Here is a 23,550-nt window from a genome sequence, read left to right as displayed (position 1 = left end):
CCATCCAAGATCTTCTCTATAACCCTTATCCTGACGCTGCCTCAGAAATATTCACCCTACACCAGCATATCCCATCCATGATCTTTTATATAACCCTTATCCTGACCCTGCCTCAGAAATATTCATCCTACACCAACATATCCCATCCAAGATCTTCTCTATAACCCTTATCCTGACCCTACCTCAGAAATATTCACCCTACACCAGCATATCCCATCCAAGATCTTCTCTATAACCCTTATCCTGACCCTGCCTCAGAAATATTCACCCTACACCAACATATCCCATCCAAGATTTTCTCTATAACCTTTATCCTGACCCTGCCTCAGAAATATTCACTCTACACCGGCATATCCCATCCAAGATCTTCTCTATAACCCTTATCCTGACCCTGCCTCAGAAACATTCACCCTACACCAGCATATCCCAACCAAGATCTTCTCTATAACCTTTATCCTGACCCTGCCTCAGAAATATTCACCCTACACCAACATATCCCAACCAGGCTCTTCTCTATAACCCTTATCCTGACCCTGCCTTAGAAACATTCACTCTACACCAGCATATCCCAACCAAGATCTTCTCTATAACCCTTATCCTGACCATGCCTTAGAAATATTCACTCTACACCAGGCACCAGCATATGCCATCCAAGATCTTCTCTATAACCCTTATCCTGACCCTGCCTTAGAAATATTCACTCTACACCAGGCACCAGCATATCCCATCCAAGATCTTCACTATAACCCTTATCCTGACCCTGCCTCAGAAATATTCACCCTACACCAGCATATCCCATCCAAGATCTTCTATTTAACCCTTATCCTGACCCTGCCTCAGAAATATTCAACCTACACCAGCATATCCCATCCAAGATCTTCTCTATAACCCTTATCCTGACCCTGCCTCAGAAATATTCATTCTACATCAGGCACCAGCATATCCCATCCAAGATCTTCTCTATAACCCTCATCCTGACCCTGCCTCAGAAATATTCACTCTACACCAGCATATCCCATCCAAGATCTTCTCTATAACACTTATCCTGACCCTGCCTCAGAAATATTCACCCTACACCAGCATATCCCATCCAAGATCTTCTCTATAACCCTTATCCTGACCCTGCCTCAGAAATATTCACCCTACACCAGCATATCCCATCCATGATCTTCTCTAAAACACTTATCCTGACCCTGCCTCAGAAATTTTCACCCTACACCAGCATATCCCATCCAAGAACTTCTCTATAACACTTATCCTGACCCTGCCTCAGAAATATTCACTCTACACCAGCATATCCCATCCAAGATCTTCTCTATAACCTTTATCCTGACCCTGCCTCAGAAATATTCACTCTACACCAGCATATCCCATCCACGATCTTCTCTACAACCTTTATCCTGACCCTGCCTCAGAAATATTCACTCTACACCAGCATATCCCATCCAAGATCTTCTCTATAACCTTTATCCTGATCCTGCCTTAGAAATATTCACTCTACACCAGGCACCAGCATATCCCATCCAAGATCTTCTCTATAACCCTTATCCTTACCCTGCCTCAGAAATATTCACTCTACACCAGCATATCCCATCCAAGATCTTCTATATAACCCTTATCCTGTCCCTGCCTCAGAAATATTCACTCTACACCAGCATATCCCATCCAAGATCTTCTCTATAACCCTTATCCTGACCCTGCCTCAGAAATATTCACCCTACACCAACATATCCCATCCAAGATCTTCTTTATAACCCTTATCCTGACCCTGCCTCAAAAATATTCACTCTACACCAGCATATCCCATCCAAGATCTTCTCTATAACCTTTATCCTGACCCTGCCTCAGAAATATTCACCCTACACCAGCATATCCCATCCAAGATCTTCTCTACAATCCTTATCCTGACCCAGCCTCAGAAATATTCACTCTACACCAAACTATCCCAACCACGATCTTCTCTATAACACTTATCCTGACCCTGCCTCAGAAATATTCACCCTACACCAGCATATCCCATCCAAGATCTTCTCTATAACCCTTATCCTGACCCTGCCTCAGAAATATTCACTCTACACCAACATATCCCATCCAAGATCTTCTCTATAAGCCTTATCCTGACCCTGCCTCAGAAATATTCACCCTACACCAACATATCCCAACCAGGCTCTTCTCTATAACCCTTATCCTGACCCTGCCTCAAAAATATTCACCCTACACCAGCATATCCCATCCAAGATCTTCTCTATAACCCTTATCCTGACCCTGCCTCAGAAATATTCACTCTACACCAGCATATCCCATCCAAGATCTTCTCTATAACACTTATCCTGACCCTGCCTCAGAAATATTCACCCTACACCAGCATATCCCATCCAAGATCTTCTCTATAACTTTTATCCTGACCCTGCCTCAGAAATATTCACCCTACACCAGCATATCACATCCAAGATCTTCTCTATAACCCTTATCCTGACCCTGCCTCAGAAATATTCACTCTACACCAACATATCCCATCCAAGATCTTCTCTATAACCCTTATCCTGACCCTGCTTCAGAAATATTCACCCTACACCAGCATATCCCATCCAAGATCTTCTCTATAACCCTTACCCTGACCCTGCCTCGGAAATATTCACTCTACACCAACATATTCCATCCAAGATCTTCTCTATAACCCTTATCCTGACCCTGCCTCAGAAATATTCACCCTACACCAACATATCCCAACCAGGCTCTTCTCTACAACCCTTATCCTGACCCTGCCTCAAAAATATTCACCCTACACCAGCATATCCCATCCAAGATCTTCTCTATAACCCTTATCCTGACCCTGCCTCAGAAATATTCACTCTACACCAGCATATCCCATCCAAGATCTTCTCTATAACACTTATCCTGACCCTGCCTCAGAAATATTCACTCTACACCAACATATCCCATCCAAGATCTTCTCTATAACCCTTATCCTGACCCTGCCTCAGAAATATTCACCCTACACCAGCATATCCCATCCAAAATCTTCTCTACAACCCTTATCCTAACCCTGCCTCAGAAATATTCACCCTACACCAGCATATCCCATCCAAGATCTTCTCTACAACCCTTATCCTGACCCTGCCTCAGAAATATTCACTCTACACCAACATATCCCAACCACGATCTTCTCTACAACACTTATCCTGACCCTGCCTCAGAAATATTCACCCTACACCAGCATATCCCATCCAAGATCTTCTCTATAACCCTTATCCTGACCCTGCCTCAAAAATATTCACCCTACACCAGCATATCCCATCCAAGATCTTCTCTATAACCCTTATCCTGACCCTGCCTCAGAAATATTCACTCTACACCAGCATATCCCATCCAAGATCTTCTCTATAACACTTATCCTGACCCTGCCTCAGAAATATTCACTCTACACCAACATATCCCATCCAAGATCTTCTCTATAACCGTTATCCTGACCCTGCCTCAGAAATATTCACCCTACACCAACATATCCCATCCAAGATCTTCTCTATAACCATTATCCTGACCCTGCCTCAGAAATATTCACCCTACACCAGCATATCCCATCCAAAATCTTCTCTACAACCCTTATCCTGACCCTGCCTCAGAAATATTCACCCTACACCAGCATATCCCATCCAAGATCTTCTCTACAACCCTTATCCTGACCCTGCCTCAGAAATATTCACTCTACACCAACATATCCCAACCACGATCTTCTCTATAACACTTATCCTGACCCTGCCTCAGAAATATTCACCCTACACCAGCATATCCCTTCCAAGATCTTCTCCATAACCCTTATCCTGACCCTGCCTCAGAAATATTCACCCTACACCAACATATCCCAACCAAGATCTTCTCCATAACCCTTATCTTGACCCTGCCTCAGAAATATTCACCCTACACCAGCATATCCCATCCAAGATCTTCTCTATAACCTTTATCCTGACCCTGCCTCAGAAATATTCACCCTACACCAGCATATCCCATCCAAGATCTTCTCTATAACCTTTATCCTGACCCTGCCTTAGAAATATTCACCCTACACCAGCATATCCCATCCAAGATCTTCTCTATAACCCTTATCCTGACCCTGCCTCAGAAATATTCACCCTACACCAACATATCCCATCCAAGATCTTCTCTATAACCCTTATCCTGACCCTGCCTCAGAAATATTCACTCTACACCAGCATATCCCATCCAAGATCTTCTCTATAACCTTTATCCTGACCCTGCCTCAGAAATATTCACTCTACAAAAGCATATCCCATTCAAGATCTTCTCTATAACCCTTATCCTGACCCTGCCTCAGAAATATTCACCCTACACCAGCATATCCCAACCAAGATCTTCTCTATAACCCTTATCCTGACCCTGCCTCAGAAATATTCACCCTACACCAGCATATCCCATCCAAGATTTTCTCTATAACCTTTACCTGACCCTGCCTCAGAAATATTCACTCTACACCAGCATATCCCATCCAAGATCTTCTCTATAACCCTTATCCTGACCCTGCCTCAGAAACATTCACTCTACACCAGCATATCCCAAACAAGATCTTCTCTATAACCCTTATCCTGACCCTGCCTTAGAAATATTCACTCTACACCAGGCACCAGCATATCCCATCCAAGATCTTCTCTATAACCCTTATCCTGACCCTGCCTCAGAAATATTCACTCTACACCAGCATATCCCATCCAAGATCTTCTCTATAACCCTTATCCTGATCCTGCCTCAGAAATATTCACTCTACACCAGCATATCCCATCCAAGATCGTCTCTATAACCCTTATCCTGATCCTGCCTCAGAAATATTCACTCTACACCAGCATATCCCATCCAAGATCGTCTCTATAACCCTTATCCTGAACCTGCCTCAGAAATATTCACTCTACACCAACATATCCCATCCAAGATCTTCTCTATAACCCTTATCCTGACCCTCCCTCAGAAATATTCACCCTACACCAGCATATCCCATCCAAGATCTTCTCTATAACCCTTATCCTGACCGTGCCTCAGAAATATTCACTCTACACCAACATATCCCAACCAAGATCTTCTCTATATCCTTTATCCTGCCCTTGCCTCAGAAATATTCACTCTACACCAGCATATCCCATCCAAGATCTTCTCTATAACCCTTATCCTGACCCTGCCTCAGAAACATTCACTGTACACCAGCATATCCCAACCAGGATCTTCTCTATAACCCTTATACTGACCCTGCCTTAGAAATATTCACTCTACACCAGTCACCAGCATATCCCATCCAAGATCTTCTCTATAACCCTTATCCTGACCCTGCCTCAGAAATATTCACTCTACACCAGCATTTCCCATCCAAGATCTTCTATATAACCCTTATCCTGACCCTGCCTCAGAAATATTCACCCTACACCAGCAAATCCCATCCAAGATCTTCTCTATAACCCTTATCCTGACCCTGCCTCAGAAATATTCACCCTACACCAACATATCCCATCCAAGATCTGATCTATAACCCTTATCCTGACCCTGTCTCAGAAATATTCACCCTACACCAACATATCCCATCCAAGATCTTCTCTATAACCCTTATCCTGACCCTGTCTCAGAAATATCACTCTACACCAGCATATCCCATCCAAGATCTTCTCTATAGCCTTTATTCTGACCCTTCCTCAGAAATATTAACCCTACACCAGCATATCCCAACCAAGATCTTCTCTATAACTCTTATTCTGACCCTGCCTCAGAAATATTCACCCTACACCAGCATATCCCATCCAAGATCTTCTCTATAACCCTTATCCTGACCCTGCCTCAGAAATATTCACCCTACACCAGCATATCCCATCCATGATCTTCTCTAAAACACTTATCCTGACCCTGCCTCAGAAATTTTCACCCTACACCAGCATATCCCATCCAAGAACTTCTCTATAACACTTATCCTGACCCTGCCTCAGAAATATTCACTCTACACCAGCATATCCCATCCAAGATCTTCTCTATAACCTTTATCCTGACCCTGCCTCAGAAATATTCACTCTACACCAGCATATCCCATCCACGATCTTCTCTATAACCTTTATCCTGACCCTGCCTCAGAAATATTCACTCTACACCAGCATATCCCATCCAAGATCTTCTCTATAACCTTTATCCTGATCCTGCCTTAGAAATATTCACTCTACACCAGGCACCAGCATATCCCATCCAAGATCTTCTCTATAACCCTTATCCTTACCCTGCCTCAGAAATATTCACTCTACACCAGCATATCCCATCCAAGATCTTCTATATAACCCTTATCCTGTCCCTGCCTCAGAAATATTCACTCTACACCAGCATATCCCATCCAAGATCTTCTCTATAACCCTTATCCTGACCCTGCCTCAGAAATATTCACCCTACACCAACATATCCCATCCAAGATCTTCTTTATAACCCTTATCCTGACCCTGCCTCAAAAATATTCACTCTACACCAGCATATCCCATCCAAGATCTTCTCTATAACCTTTATCCTGACCCTGCCTCAGAAATATTCACCCTACACCAGCATATCCCATCCAAGATCTTCTCTACAATCCTTATCCTGACCCAGCCTCAGAAATATTCACTCTACACCAAACTATCCCAACCACGATCTTCTCTATAACACTTATCCTGACCCTGCCTCAGAAATATTCACCCTACACCAGCATATCCCATCCAAGATCTTCTCTATAACCCTTATCCTGACCCTGCCTCAGAAATATTCACTCTACACCAACATATCCCATCCAAGATCTTCTCTATAAGCCTTATCCTGACCCTGCCTCAGAAATATTCACCCTACACCAACATATCCCAACCAGGCTCTTCTCTATAACCCTTATCCTGACCCTGCCTCAAAAATATTCACCCTACACCAGCATATCCCATCCAAGATCTTCTCTATAACCCTTATCCTGACCCTGCCTCAGAAATATTCACTCTACACCAGCATATCCCATCCAAGATCTTCTCTATAACACTTATCCTGACCCTGCCTCAGAAATATTCACCCTACACCAGCATATCCCATCCAAGATCTTCTCTATAACTTTTATCCTGACCCTGCCTCAGAAATATTCACCCTACACCAGCATATCACATCCAAGATCTTCTCTATAACCCTTATCCTGACCCTGCCTCAGAAATATTCACTCTACACCAACATATCCCATCCAAGATCTTCTCTATAACCCTTATCCTGACCCTGCTTCAGAAATATTCACCCTACACCAGCATATCCCATCCAAGATCTTCTCTATAACCCTTACCCTGACCCTGCCTCGGAAATATTCACTCTACACCAACATATTCCATCCAAGATCTTCTCTATAACCCTTATCCTGACCCTGCCTCAGAAATATTCACCCTACACCAACATATCCCAACCAGGCTCTTCTCTACAACCCTTATCCTGACCCTGCCTCAAAAATATTCACCCTACACCAGCATATCCCATCCAAGATCTTCTCTATAACCCTTATCCTGACCCTGCCTCAGAAATATTCACTCTACACCAGCATATCCCATCCAAGATCTTCTCTATAACACTTATCCTGACCCTGCCTCAGAAATATTCACTCTACACCAACATATCCCATCCAAGATCTTCTCTATAACCCTTATCCTGACCCTGCCTCAGAAATATTCACCCTACACCAGCATATCCCATCCAAAATCTTCTCTACAACCCTTATCCTAACCCTGCCTCAGAAATATTCACCCTACACCAGCATATCCCATCCAAGATCTTCTCTACAACCCTTATCCTGACCCTGCCTCAGAAATATTCACTCTACACCAACATATCCCAACCACGATCTTCTCTACAACACTTATCCTGACCCTGCCTCAGAAATATTCACCCTACACCAGCATATCCCATCCAAGATCTTCTCTATAACCCTTATCCTGACCCTGCCTCAAAAATATTCACCCTACGCCAGCATATCCCATCCAAGATCTTCTCTATAACCCTTATCCTGACCCTGCCTCAGAAATATTCACTCTACACCAGCATATCCCATCCAAGATCTTCTCTATAACACTTATCCTGACCCTGCCTCAGAAATATTCACTCTACACCAACATATCCCATCCAAGATCTTCTCTATAACCGTTATCCTGACCCTGCCTCAGAAATATTCACCCTACACCAACATATCCCATCCAAGATCTTCTCTATAACCCTTATCCTGACCCTGCCTCAGAAATATTCACCCTACGCCAGCATATCCCATCCAAAATCTTCTCTACAACCCTTATCCTGACCCTGCCTCAGAAATATTCACCCTACACCAGCATATCCCATCCAAGATCTTCTCTACAACCCTTATCCTGACCCTGCCTCAGAAATATTCACTCTACACCAACATATCCCAACCACGATCTTCTCTATAACACTTATCCTGACCCTGCCTCAGAAATATTCACCCTACACCAGCATATCCCTTCCAAGATCTTCTCCATAACCCTTATCCTGACCCTGCCTCAGAAATATTCACCCTACACCAACATATCCCAACCAAGATCTTCTCCATAACCCTTATCTTGACCCTGCCTCAGAAATATTCACCCTACACCAGCATATCCCATCCAAGATCTTCTCTATAACCTTTATCCTGACCCTGCCTCAGAAATATTCACCCTACACCAGCATATCCCATCCAAGATCTTCTCTATAACCTTTATCCTGACCCTGCCTTAGAAATATTCACCCTACACCAGCATATCCCATCCAAGATCTTCTCTATAACCATTATCCTGACCCTGCCTCAGAAATATTCACCCTACACCAACATATCCCATCCAAGATCTTCTCTATAACCCTTATCCTGACCCTGCCTCAGAAATATTCACTCTACACCAGCATATCCCATCCAAGATCTTCTCTATAACCTTTATCCTGACCCTGCCTCAGAAATATTCACTCTACACCAGCATATCCCATTCAAGATCTTCTCTATAACCCTTATCCTGACCCTGCCTCAGAAATATTCACCCTACACCAGCATATCCCAACCAAGATCTTCTCTATAACCCTTATCCTGACCCTGCCTCAGAAATATTCACCCTACACCAGCATATCCCATCCAAGATTTTCTCTATAACCTTTACCTGACCCTGCCTCAGAAATATTCACTCTACACCAGCATATCCCATCCAAGATCTTCTCTATAACCCTTATCCTGACCCTGCCTCAGAAACATTCACTCTACACCAGCATATCCCAAACAAGATCTTCTCTATAACCCTTATCCTGACCCTGCCTTAGAAATATTCACTCTACACCAGGCACCAGCATATCCCATCCAAGATCTTCTCTATAACCCTTATCCTGACCCTGCCTCAGAAATATTCACTCTACACCAGCATATCCCATCCAAGATCTTCTCTATAACCCTTATCCTGATCCTGCCCTTAGAAATATTCACTCTACACCAGCATATCCCATCCAAGATCGTCTCTATAACCCTTATCCTGATCCTGCCTCAGAAATATTCACTCTACACCAGCATATCCCATCCAAGATCGTCTCTATAACCCTTATCCTGAACCTGCCTCAGAAATATTCACTCTACACCAACATATCCCATCCAAGATCTTCTCTATAACCCTTATCCTGACCCTCCCTCAGAAATATTCACCCTACACCAGCATATCCCATCCAAGATCTTCTCTATAACCCTTATCCTGACCGTGCCTCAGAAATATTCACTCTACACCAACATATCCCAACCAAGATCTTCTCTATATCCTTTATCCTGCCCTTGCCTCAGAAATATTCACTCTACACCAGCATATCCCATCCAAGATCTTCTCTATAACCCTTATCCTGACCCTGCCTCAGAAACATTCACTGTACACCAGCATATCCCAACCAGGATCTTCTCTATAACCCTTATACTGACCCTGCCTTAGAAATATTCACTCTACACCAGTCACCAGCATATCCCATCCAAGATCTTCTCTATAACCCTTATCCTGACCCTGCCTCAGAAATATTCACTCTACACCAGCATTTCCCATCCAAGATCTTCTATATAACCCTTATCCTGACCCTGCCTCAGAAATATTCACCCTACACCAGCAAATCCCATCCAAGATCTTCTCTGTAACCCTTATCCTGACCCTGCCTCAGAAATATTCACCCTACACCAACATATCCCATCCAAGATCTGATCTATAACCCTTATCCTGACCCTGTCTCAGAAATATTCACCCTACACCAACATATCCCATCCAAGATCTTCTCTATAACCCTTATCCTGACCCTGTCTCAGAAATATCACTCTACACCAGCATATCCCATCCAAGATCTTCTCTATAGCCTTTATTCTGACCCTTCCTCAGAAATATTAACCCTACACCAGCATATCCCAACCAAGATCTTCTCTATAACTCTTATTCTGACCCTGCCTCAGAAATATTCACCCTACACCAGCATATCCCATCCAAGATCTTCTCTATAACCCTTATCCTGACCCTGCCTCAGAAATATTCACCCTACACCAGCATATCCCATCCATGATCTTCTCTAAAACACTTATCCTGACCCTGCCTCAGAAATTTTCACCCTACACCAGCATATCCCATCCAAGAACTTCTCTATAACACTTATCCTGACCCTGCCTCAGAAATATTCACTCTACACCAGCATATCCCATCCAAGATCTTCTCTATAACCTTTATCCTGACCCTGCCTCAGAAATATTCACTCTACACCAGCATATCCCATCCACGATCTTCTCTATAACCTTTATCCTGACCCTGCCTCAGAAATATTCACTCTACACCAGCATATCCCATCCAAGATCTTCTCTATAACCTTTATCCTGATCCTGCCTTAGAAATATTCACTCTACACCAGGCACCAGCATATCCCATCCAAGATCTTCTCTATAACCCTTATCCTTACCCTGCCTCAGAAATATTCACTCTACACCAGCATATCCCATCCAAGATCTTCTATATAACCCTTATCCTGTCCCTGCCTCAGAAATATTCACTCTACACCAGCATATCCCATCCAAGATCTTCTCTATAACCCTTATCCTGACCCTGCCTCAGAAATATTCACCCTACACCAACATATCCCATCCAAGATCTTCTTTATAACCCTTATCCTGACCCTGCCTCAAAAATATTCACTCTACACCAGCATATCCCATCCAAGATCTTCTCTATAACCTTTATCCTGACCCTGCCTCAGAAATATTCACCCTACACCAGCATATCCCATCCAAGATCTTCTCTACAATCCTTATCCTGACCCAGCCTCAGAAATATTCACTCTACACCAACGTATCCCAACCACGATCTTCTCTATAACACTTATCCTGACCCTGCCTCAGAAATATTCACCCTACACCAGCATATCCCATCCAAGATCTTCTCTATAACCCTTATCCTGACCCTGCCTCAGAAATATTCACTCTACACCAACATATCCCATCCAAGATCTTCTCTATAAGCCTTATCCTGACCCTGCCTCAGAAATATTCACCCTACACCAACATATCCCAACCAGGCTCTTCTCTATAACCCTTATCCTGACCCTGCCTCAAAAATATTCACCCTACACCAGCATATCCCATCCAAGATCTTCTCTATAACCCTTATCCTGACCCTGCCTCAGAAATATTCACTCTACACCAGCATATCCCATCCAAGATCTTCTCTATAACACTTATCCTGACCCTGCCTCAGAAATATTCACCCTACACCAGCATATCCCATCCAAGATCTTCTCTATAACTTTTATCCTGACCCTGCCTCAGAAATATTCACCCTACACCAGCATATCACATCCAAGATCTTCTCTATAACCCTTATCCTGACCCTGCCTCAGAAATATTCACTCTACACCAACATATCCCATCCAAGATCTTCTCTATAACCCTTATCCTGACCCTGCTTCAGAAATATTCACCCTACACCAGCATATCCCATCCAAGATCTTCTCTATAACCCTTACCCTGACCCTGCCTCGGAAATATTCACTCTACACCAACATATTCCATCCAAGATCTTCTCTATAACCCTTATCCTGACCCTGCCTCAGAAATATTCACCCTACACCAACATATCCCAACCAGGCTCTTCTCTACAACCCTTATCCTGACCCTGCCTCAAAAATATTCACCCTACACCAGCATATCCCATCCAAGATCTTCTCTATAACCCTTATCCTGACCCTGCCTCAGAAATATTCACTCTACACCAGCATATCCCATCCAAGATCTTCTCTATAACACTTATCCTGACCCTGCCTCAGAAATATTCACTCTACACCAACATATCCCATCCAAGATCTTCTCTATAACCCTTATCCTGACCCTGCCTCAGAAATATTCACCCTACACCAGCATATCCCATCCAAAATCTTCTCTACAACCCTTATCCTAACCCTGCCTCAGAAATATTCACCCTACACCAGCATATCCCATCCAAGATCTTCTCTACAACCCTTATCCTGACCCTGCCTCAGAAATATTCACTCTACACCAACATATCCCAACCACGATCTTCTCTACAACACTTATCCTGACCCTGCCTCAGAAATATTCACCCTACACCAGCATATCCCATCCAAGATCTTCTCTATAACCCTTATCCTGACCCTGCCTCAGAAATATTCACTCTACACCAGCATATCCCATCCAAGATCTTCTCTATAACACTTATCCTGACCCTGCCTCAGAAATATTCACTCTACACCAACATATCCCATCCAAGATCTTCTCTATAACCGTTATCCTGACCCTGCCTCAGAAATATTCACCCTACACCAACATATCCCATCCAAGATCTTCTCTATAACCCTTATCCTGACCCTGCCTCAGAAATATTCACCCTACACCAGCATATCCCATCCAAAATCTTCTCTACAACCCTTATCCTGACCCTGCCTCAGAAATATTCACCCTACACCAGCATATCCCATCCAAGATCTTCTCTACAACCCTTATCCTGACCCTGCCTCAGAAATATTCACTCTACACCAACATATCCCAACCAAGATCTTCTCCATAACCCTTATCTTGACCCTGCCTCAGAAATATTCACCCTACACCAGCATATCCCATCCAAGATCTTCTCTATAACCTTTATCCTGACCCTGCCTCAGAAATATTCACCCTACACCAGCATATCCCATCCAAGATCTTCTCTATAACCTTTATCCTGACCCTGCCTTAGAAATATTCACCCTACACCAGCATATCCCATCCAAGATCTTCTCTATAACCCTTATCCTGACCCTGCCTCAGAAATATTCACCCTACACCAACATATCCCATCCAAGATCTTCTCTATAACCCTTATCCTGACCCTGCCTCAGAAATATTCACTCTACACCAGCATATCCCATCCAAGATCTTCTCTATAACTTTATCCTGACCCTGCCTCAGAAATATTCACTCTACACCAGCATATCCCATTCAAGATCTTCTCTATAACCCTTATCCTGACCCTGCCTCAGAAATATTCACCCTACACCAGCATATCCCAACCAAGATCTTCTCTATAACCCTTATCCTGACCCTGCCTCAGAAATATTCACCCTACACCAGCATATCCCATCCAAGATCTTCTCTACAACCCTTATCCTGACCCTGCCTCAGAAATATTCACTCTACACCAACATATCCCAACCACGATCTTCTCTATAACACTTATCCTGACCCTGCCTCAGAAATATTCACCCTACACCAGCATATCCCATCCAAGATCTTCTCCATAACCCTTATCCTGACCCTGCCTCAGAAATATTCACCCTACACCAACATATCCCAACCAAGATCTTCTCCATAACCCTTATCTTGACCCTGCCTCAGAAATATTCACCCTACACCAGCAGATCCCATCCAAGATCTTCTCTATAACCCTTATCCTGACCCTGCCTCAGAAATATTCACCCTACACCAGCATATCCCATCCAAGATCTTCTCTATAACCTTTATCCTGACCCTGCCTTAGAAATATTCACCCTACACCAGCATATCCCATCCAAGATCTTCTTTATAACCCTTATCCTGACCCTGCCTCAGAAATATTCACCCTACACCAACATATCCCATCCAAGATCTTCTCTATAACCCTTATCCTGACCCTGCCTCAGAAATATTCACTCTACACCAGCATATCCCATCCAAGATCTTCTCTATAACCTTTATCCTGACTCTGCCTCAGAAATATTCACTCTACACCAGCATATCCCATCCAAGATCTTCTCTATAACCCTTATCCTGACCCTGCCTCAGAAATATTCACCCTACACCAGCATATCCCAACCAAGATCTTCTCTATAACCCTTATCCTTGCCCAGTCTCCGAAACATTGACCCTGCACCTTACACCAATATTTGCCCAATATAGGCTCTAATTGCAGCCCTAGCTGCAACTCTCTTTAAAACAATGCTAGGTTGGTTTTAGTGTACCTGAACACTGGGGTAAATGCAATACTAACACTGATCATAATTCCAAACCCAACACTGACCCTACATATTATCAAAACCCTAACCATTACTCCATACCTAACACTAACCGTGACTCCATACCTAACCATTACTCCATACCTAACACTAACCGTGACTCCATACCTAACCATAACTCCATACCTAACACTAACCATAACTCCATACCTAACACTAACCATGACTCCATACCTAACACTAACCATAACTCCATACCTAACCCTAACTCCATAGCTAACACTAAACATAACTCCATACCTAACCCTAACCATAACTCCATATTTAACCCTAACCATAACTCCATACCTAACACTAACCATAACTCCATGCCTAGCACAAACCATTACTCCATACTTAACACTAACCATAACTCCATACTGAAGACTAACCATAACTCCATACCTAACCATAACTCCATACCTAACCGTAACCATAACTCCATACCTAACACTAACCATAACTCCATACCTAACCCTAACCATAACTCCATACCTAACACTAACCATAACTCCATACTTAACACTAACCATAACTCCATACTTAAGACTAACCATAACTCCATACCTAACCATAACTCCATACTTAACACAAACCATTACTCCATACTTAACACTAACCATAACTCCATACCTAACACTTACCATAACTCCATACCTAACACTTACCATAACTCCATACCTAACACTTACCATAACTCCATACTTAACCATAACTCCATACCTAACACTAACCATAACTCCATACTTAAGACTAACCATAACTCCATACCTAACACTAACCATAACTCCATACCTAACACTAACCATAACTCCATACTTAACACTAACCATAACTCCATACCTAACACTAACCATAACTCCATACTTAACACTAACCGTGACTCTATACCTAACCATAACTCCATACCTAACCCTAACTCCATAGCTAACACTAACCATAACTCCATACTTAACCCTAACCATAACTCCATTCCTAACACTAACCATGACTCCATACCTAACACTAACAATTACTCCATACCTAACACTAACCATAACTCCATACCTAACACTAACCATAACTCCATACCTAACACTTACCATAACTCCATACCTAACACTAACCATAACTCCATACCTAACACTTACCATAACTCCATAACTAATTCTAAATATACCTGTAACCTTAATTCAGTCATACCTGTAATCAGTTTCTTAATTTAACCCTAACACTGACTATATTACACAGAGCCCAAGTCCTGCACATATAAAAGGGCAGGTTGTCTTTTGGCATACTTCCCCTCCCCCAGCATTTTGCACTTGTACCCCTGCTTGTGTAGGGTCTTGGCTGGATGGGTTCTCGGTTGCAGTGAATGGCGATGTTTTGCTCAGGTGTAAGTGAAGGGTTCGGTTGAAGTGCCGCACAGGAGGACGGACTTTCAGGCCAGTATGAACTATGAGAAAAGTACTGGGGAGGGCAGAGCGGCAGAGGACATATGGTTTAATGCCGATGCCAGTTTCCATAACATGGTGGCCATCCAGATCTGACATGAGTCTCCAGCCAATCATTGCATTGTGGCCTCCCAATGACCCCAAATCTGGTGATATAACAATTATAGGTTTATGGCACTTACCAACAGTGATGGTATGAGGATGACATTTTCCTGCCACACAGAACTTCCACAGACCCTGGTTACTCAGACTCCCCGAGTACCGATACTGCATCCAAAAGTCAGTCGCCGTGGCAACTATGAGCAGAACCAATCCAGAGACTGCACAGAGCAGACCGCCGCCCATCAAGGTGTACATGTCCCGACCTTTACCTGACCGAGGCCTGCAAGATGAGAAATAGTGTGAGATCAACACCACCAATCCCAGATTTATTATAACATGATAGGCTGGGGAGACTAAGCAATCTCTAACCCTAATCTGAGCCATAATCCTAACCCCATCTCAAACCTTAGTCCTAATCCCAACTAAAACCCTAGTCCTAATCCTAACTCAAACCCTAGTCCTAATCCTAACGCCATCTCAAACCCTAATCCTAACCCCAACTCAAACCTTAGTCTTAATCCCAACACAAACCTTAGTCCTAATCCCAACTCAAACCTTAGTCCTAATCCCAACTCAAACCTTAGTCCTAATCCCAACTCAAACCCTAATCCATACTCAAACCCTAGTCCTAATCCTAACCCCAACTCAAACCTTAGTCCTAATCCCAACTCAAACCCTAGTCCTAATCCTAACCCCAACTCAAACCCTAGTCCTAATCCCAACTCAAACCCTAGTCCTAATCCCACCTCAAACCCTAGTCCTAATCCCAACTCAAACCCTAGTTCTAATCCTAACCCCAACTCAAACCTTAGTCCTAATCCCAACTCAAACCCTAGTTCTAATCCTAACCCCAGCTCAAACCCTAATCCTAACCCCAACTCAAACCCTAGTCCTAATCCTAACCCCAACTCAAACCCTAGTCCTAATCCCAACTCAAACCCTAGTCCTAATCCCAACTCAAACCCTAGTCCTAATCCTATCCCCATCTCAAACCCTAGTCCTAATCCTATTCCCAACTCAAACCCTAGTCCTAATCCCAACTCATAGCCTAGTCCTAATCCTAACCCCCAACTCAAACCTTAGTCCTAATCCCAACTCAAACCCTAGTCCTAATCCTAATTTAAACTCAAACCTTAGTCCTAATCCCAACTCAAACCCTAGTCCTAACCACAACTCAAACCTTAGTCCTAATCCCAACTCAAACCCTAGTCCTAATCCTAACCCCAACTCAAACCCTAGTCCTAATCCCAACTCAAACCCTAGTCATAATCCTAATCCCAACTCAAACCCTAGTCCTAATCCCAACGCAAACCCTAGTCCTAATCCTAACCCCAACTCAAACCCTAATCCTAACCCCAACTCAAACCTTAGTCCTAATCCCAACTAAAACCCTAGTCCTAATCCTAACTCAAACCCTAGTCCTAATCCTAACGCCATCTCAAACCCTAATCCTAACCCCAACTCAAACCTTAGTCTTAATCCCAACACAAACCTTAGTCCTAATCCCAACTCAAACCTTAGTCCTAATCCCAACTCAAACCTTAGTCCTAATCCCAACTCAAACCCTAATCCATACTCAAACCCTAGTCCTAATCCTAACCCCAACTCAAACCTTAGTCCTAATCCCAACTAAAACCCTAGTCCTAATCCTAACTCAAACCCTAATCCTAACCCCAACTCAAACCTTAGTCTTAATCCCAACACAAACCTTAGTCCTAATCCCAACTCAAACCTTAGTCCTAATCCCAACTCAAACCTTAGTCCTAATCCCAACTCAAACCCTAATCCATACTCAAACCCTAGTCCTAATCCTAACCCCAACTCAAACCTTAGTCCTAATCCCAACTCAAACCCTAGTCCTAATCCTAACCCCAACTCAAACCCTAGTCCTAATCCCAACTCAAACCCTAGTCCTAATCCCACCTCAAACCCTAGTCCTAATCCCAACTCAAACCCTAGTTCTAATCCTAACCCCAACTCAAACCTTAGTCCTAATCCCAACTCAAACCCTAGTTCTAATCCTAACCCCAGCTCAAACCCTAATCCTAACCCCAACTCAAACCCTAGTCCTAATCCTAACCCCAACTCAAACCCTAGTCCTAATCCCAACTCAAACCCTAGTCCTAATCCCAACTCAAACCCTAGTCCTAATCCTATCCCCATCTCAAACCCTAGTCCTAATCCTATTCCCAACTCAAACCCTAGTCCTAATCCCAACTCATAGCCTAGTCCTAATCCTAACCCCCAACTCAAACCTTAGTCCTAATCCCAACTCAAACCCTAGTCCTAATCCTAATTTAAACTCAAACCTTAGTCCTAATCCCAACTCAAACCCTAGTCCTAACCACAACTCAAACCTTAGTCCTAATCCCAACTCAAACCCTAGTCCTAATCCTAACCCCAACTCAAACCCTAGTCCTAATCCCAACTCAAACCCTAGTCATAATCCTAATCCCAACTCAAACCCTAGTCCTAATCCCAACGCAAACCCTAGTCCTAATCCTAACCCCAACTCAAACCCTAATCCTAACCCCAACTCAAACCCTAGTCCTAATCCTAACCCCAACTCAAACCCTAGTCCTAATCCCAACTCAAACCCTAGTCCTAATCCCAACTCAAACCCTAGTTCTAATCCTAACCCCAACTCAAACCTTAGTCCTAATCCCAATTTAAACCCTAGTTCTAATCCTAACCCCAACTCAAACCCTAATCCTAACCCCAACTCAAACCTTAGTCCTAATCCCAACTTAAACCCTAGTCCTAATCCCAACTCAAACCCTAGTTCTAATCCTAACCCCAACTCAAACCCTAGTCCTAATCCCAACTCAAACCCTAGTTCTAATCCTAACCCCAACTCAAACCCTAATCCTAACCCCAACTCAAACCTTAGTCCTAATCCCAACTCAAACCCTAGTCCTAATCCTAACCCCAACTCAAACCTTAGTCCTAATCCCAACTCAAAACCTAGTCCTAATCCCAACTCAAACCCTAGTCCTAATCCTAACCCCAACTCAAACCTTAGTCCTAATCCTATTCCCAACTCAAACCCTAGTTCCAATCCTAACTCCAACTCAAACCTTAGTCCTAATGCCAACTCAAACCCTAGTCCTAATCCGAACCCCAAGTCAAACCCTATTCCTAATCCTTACTCAAACCCTAGCCCTAATTCTAACCCCAACTCAAACCCTAGCCCTAAACCTAACCCCAACTCAAACCTTAGTCCTAATCCTAACCTCAATTCACACCTTGGTCCTAATCCTAACCCCAACTCAAATCTTAGTCCTAATCCTAGCCCCAACTCAAACCTTAGTTTTAATCCTAACTCCAACTCAAACCTTAGTTCTAATCCTAATCCCAACTCAAACCTTAGTCCTAATCCCATTCCTAACTCAAATCTTAGCCCTAATCCTAACCCAAACTCAAACCTTAGTCCTAATCCCAACCCCAACTCAAACCTTAGTTTTAATCCTAACTCCAACTCAAACCTTAGTTCTAATCCTAATCGCAACTCAAACCTTAGTCCTAATCCCAATCCTAACTCAAATCTTAGTCCTAATCCTAACCCAAACTCAAACCTTAGTCCTAATCCCAACCCCAACTCAAACCTTAGTCCTAATCCTAACCCCAACTCAAACCCTAGTCCTAATCCTAACCCCAACTCAAATTCCAGTTTTAATCCCAACTCAAACCTTATGCAGCCTACACATGGTCGGACTTTCTGACGGGAATTGTTCGATGTGAGCTTGTTGTCGGAAAGTCCGACCGCGTATATACGCCATCGAACATTTGCTGTTGGAATTTCCGGCCACAAATGTTTGAGAGCAGGTTCTCAAATTTTCTGCCAACTTCACTTGTCGGAATTTCCGATTGTGTGTACACAAGTCCGTCGCACAAAAGCTTGCGCATGCTCGGAATCAAGCAGAAGAGCCGCACTGGCTATTGAACTTCCTTTTTTTCAGCTCGTCTTACGTCTTGTACGTCACCGCGTTATTACGTTTGGAATTTCCGACAAGATTTGTGTGACCGTGTGTATGCAAGACAAGTTTGAGCCAACATCCTTCATTAAAAAATTCACGGTTTTGTTGTCGGAAATTCCGATTTTGAGTACACCGGCATCAATCCTAATCAAACCCCAGTCTTAATCCCAACCCCAACTCAAACCTTAGTCCTAATCCAACCCCAACTCAAACCTTAGTCCTAATCCAACCCCAACTCAAACCTTAGTCCTTATCCTAACCCCAACTCAAACCTTAGTCCTAATCCAACCCCAACTCAAACCTTAGTCCTTATCCTAACCCCAACTCAAACCTTAGTCCTTATCCTAACCCCAACTCAAACCTTAGTCCTAATCCTAACCCCAACTCAAACCTTAGTCCTAATCCAACCCCAACTCAAACCTTAGTCCTAATCCAACCCCAACTCAAACCTTAGTCCTAATCCAACCCCAACTCAAACCTTAGTCCTTATCCTAACCCCAACTCAAACCTTAGTCCTAATCCAACCCCAACTCAAACCTTAGTCCTTATCCTAACCCCAACTCAAACCTTAGTCCTTATCCTAACCCCAACTCAAACCTTAGTCCTAATCCTAACCCCAACTCAAACCTTAGTCCTAATCCAACCCCAACTCAAACCTTAGTCCTAATCCAACCCCAACTCAAACCTTAGTCCTAATTCCAACCCCAACTTAAATTTTAGTCCTAATCCTAACCCCAACTCAAATCTTAGTCCTTATCCCAACCCCAATTCAAATCTTAGTCCTAATTCCATCCCCAACTCAAACCTTAGTCCTAATTCTAACCTCAACTCAAATCTTAGTCCTAATCCTAACCCCAAATCAAACCCTAGTCCTAATCCTAACCCAAACCCTAACCTGAATCCTAATCACGATATTATTCCTAGCCCTAGTCATAACCCAAATTTAAACCCTAGTCCTAATCCTAACCCCAACTCAAACCTTAGTCCTAATCTATCAGAGAAATGGCAGAAACCTAAATAGCCAGTATTGGCGTCTTCCGCATGCATGGTAGAATGGCGCTTTGGCTCAAGTGAGTGCGTGATGGAACGGCGCGGGCGCATGCGCAGTGGAGTGCGCATCACGTGAATCCCTCTGCTGGCCTATTAAAGGCTGCTCATTCCCATGCTAAATTGCTGGATTGTCTCTCAGCTCCCTGTGTTCCTGCTTCTGCATCCAGTTATCAAGTGTTTACCTGTTGTGACCCGGATTGACCCTGACTTGCTTTGATCCCTCTCCAGTACTTTGACCCCGGCTTGCTTGAAGGACTCTGCCTACCCTGCCTGCTCCCTGTGTTTGACCCTGGCTTGCTTGAAGGACTCTGCCTACCCTGCCTGTTCCCTGTGTTTGACCCCGGCTTGCTTAAAGGACTCTGCCTACCCTGCATGCTCCCTGTGTTTGACCCCGGCTTGCTTGAAGGACTCTGCCTACCCTGCCTGTTCCCTGTGTTTGACCCCGGCTTGCTTGAAGGACTCTGCCTACCCTGCCTGCTCCCTGTGTTTGACCCCGGTTTGCTTGAAGGACTCTGCCTACCCTGCATGCTCCCTGTGTTTGACCCCGGCTTGCTTGAAGGACTCTGCCTACCCTGCCTGCTCCCTGTGTTTGACCCCAGCTTGCTTGAAGGACTCTGCCTACCCTGCATGCTCCCTGTGTTTGACCCCGGCTTGCTTAAAAGACTCTGCCTACCCTGCATGCTGCCTGTGTTTGACCCCGGCTTGCTTGAAGGACTCTGCCTACCCTGCCTTCTCCCTATGTTTGACCCCGGCTTGCTTGAAGGACTCTGCCTACCCTGCCTGCTCCCTGTGTTTGACCCTGGCTTGCTTGAGGGACTCTGCCTACCCTGCATGCTCCCTGTGTTTGCCCCCGGCTTGCTTGAAGGACTCTGCCTACCCTGCATGCTCCCTGTGTTTGACCCCGGCTTGCTTGAAGGACTCTGCCTACCCTGCCTGCTCCCTGTGTTTGACCCCGGCTTGCTTGAAGGACTCTGCCTACCCTGCCTGCTCCCTGTGTTTGACCCCGGCTTGCTTGAAGGACTCTGCCTACCCTGCATGCTCCCTGTGTTTGACCCCGGCTTGCTTGAAGGACTCTGCCTACCCTGCCTGCTCCCTGTGTTTGACCCCGGCTTGCTTGAAGGACTCTGCCTACCCTGCCTGCTCCCTGTGTTTAACCCTGGCTTGCTTAAGGGACTCTGCCTACCCTGCATGCTCCCTGTGTTTGACCCCGGCTTGCTTGAAGGACTCTGCCTACCCTGCCTGCTCCCTGTGTTTGACCCCGGCTTGCTTGAAGGACTCTGCCTACCCTGCCTGCTCCCTGTGTTTAACCCTGGCTTGCTTGAGGGACTCTGCCTACCCTGCATGCTCCCTGTGTTTGACCCCGGCTTGCTTGAAGGACTCTGCCTACCCTGCCTGTTCCCTGTGTTTAACCACGGCTTGCTTGAAGGACTCTGCCTACCCTGCCTGCTCCCTGTGTTTGACCCCGGCTTGCTTGAAGGACTCTGCCTACCCTGCCTGCTCCTTGTGTTTGACCCCGGCTTGCTTGAAGGACTCTGCCTACCCTGTCTGCTCCCTGTGTTTGACCTCGGCTTGTACTAAGGACTTTTCACTGCCTCATCTGCCTGATCTCATGTGCATGACCCGTCTTGTAATATGGATTTGCTCCTGCCTCACCTACCTAATTACCTGTGTTTGACCCTCTCAACCCTCTGGCTCTCTCCACAGACTTCTCTACAGTAACCACCTGCCTGATTATCCGATTAGAGCCTCAGCTGGGCTTCTTGCTTAAACTTGTTATAAACCCAAACATCGCACAGAGTTACAGTTCTCTCAGGTCTTATCTCCTACAAGTGTTTTCCCAGTGATCATCACTCAAGTCCTGTGAATACCTGCTGGTGACTTGTGCTTCTTTGTGCCCTATACCCACTGTACCACCTCCAGGGGTCTAGTGTGCTTATCCGCAAGGGGAGCCGCTCTCAGCATCTCGGCTTTGGAAAGGTACGTACAGCCATGTCAGAGGCCGACAGAGCTGATTCCCCACTAGAAGCCCTGTGCCAGCAGGTCACTGCTCTCACGCAAGCAGTACAGAGGTTACAGGAAGGTTGCTTTCAACTCAAAGGCCGTCTCCAGCACCTGTCTCCTGTTCCTGCAGCCTCAGATCCAGCATCTTCCAGTGGGGCTTCCGCCTCCTCTCCACAGTGGGGTTTCCGCCTCCTCTCCCTTCAGTAATGATGACACCCCCTGAACCAAGGGTCCTTACACCAGAACGATTCTTCAGGGCCGAAAGAAGTTCAGGGCATTCAAGAATGCTTGTCTACTATATCTAGCCCTCCAGCCCAGGACCTTCTCTACAAAAACTGTAACGGTGGGGTTCATCATTTACTTGCTGGTCGAAGAACCCCAAGCATGTGCCCATAACCTTCTGGAGCAAAAGAGTCCCATACTGAACTCTGTGGATACCCTCTTTGAATCAATGGCACAACTCTACG

At 44.6% G+C, this 23,550-nt stretch overlaps 1 protein-coding gene across 1 annotated transcript in view; it reads right to left on the bottom strand.

Moving 5' to 3' along the window:
• LOC141116494 (lens fiber membrane intrinsic protein-like) overlaps positions 1-23,550 on the bottom strand; it is a 66,628-nt gene that overhangs the window by 26,343 nt on the left and 16,735 nt on the right. The window contains exon 2 of the mRNA XM_073608859.1: positions 16,136-16,335. Within this exon, the coding sequence (XP_073464960.1) occupies positions 16,136-16,310 (175 nt within the window). The 5' untranslated portion in view covers positions 16,311-16,335. The remainder of the gene's footprint in view (positions 1-16,135; positions 16,336-23,550) is intronic.

This window comes from Aquarana catesbeiana, linkage group LG13, assembly GCF_042186555.1.
Source record: "Aquarana catesbeiana isolate 2022-GZ linkage group LG13, ASM4218655v1, whole genome shotgun sequence".
Lineage (NCBI taxonomy): Eukaryota > Metazoa > Chordata > Amphibia > Anura > Ranidae > Aquarana > Aquarana catesbeiana.
The sequence above is the reverse complement of the archived record's forward strand: the minus strand, read 5'-3'. Positions and strand labels throughout refer to the sequence as shown.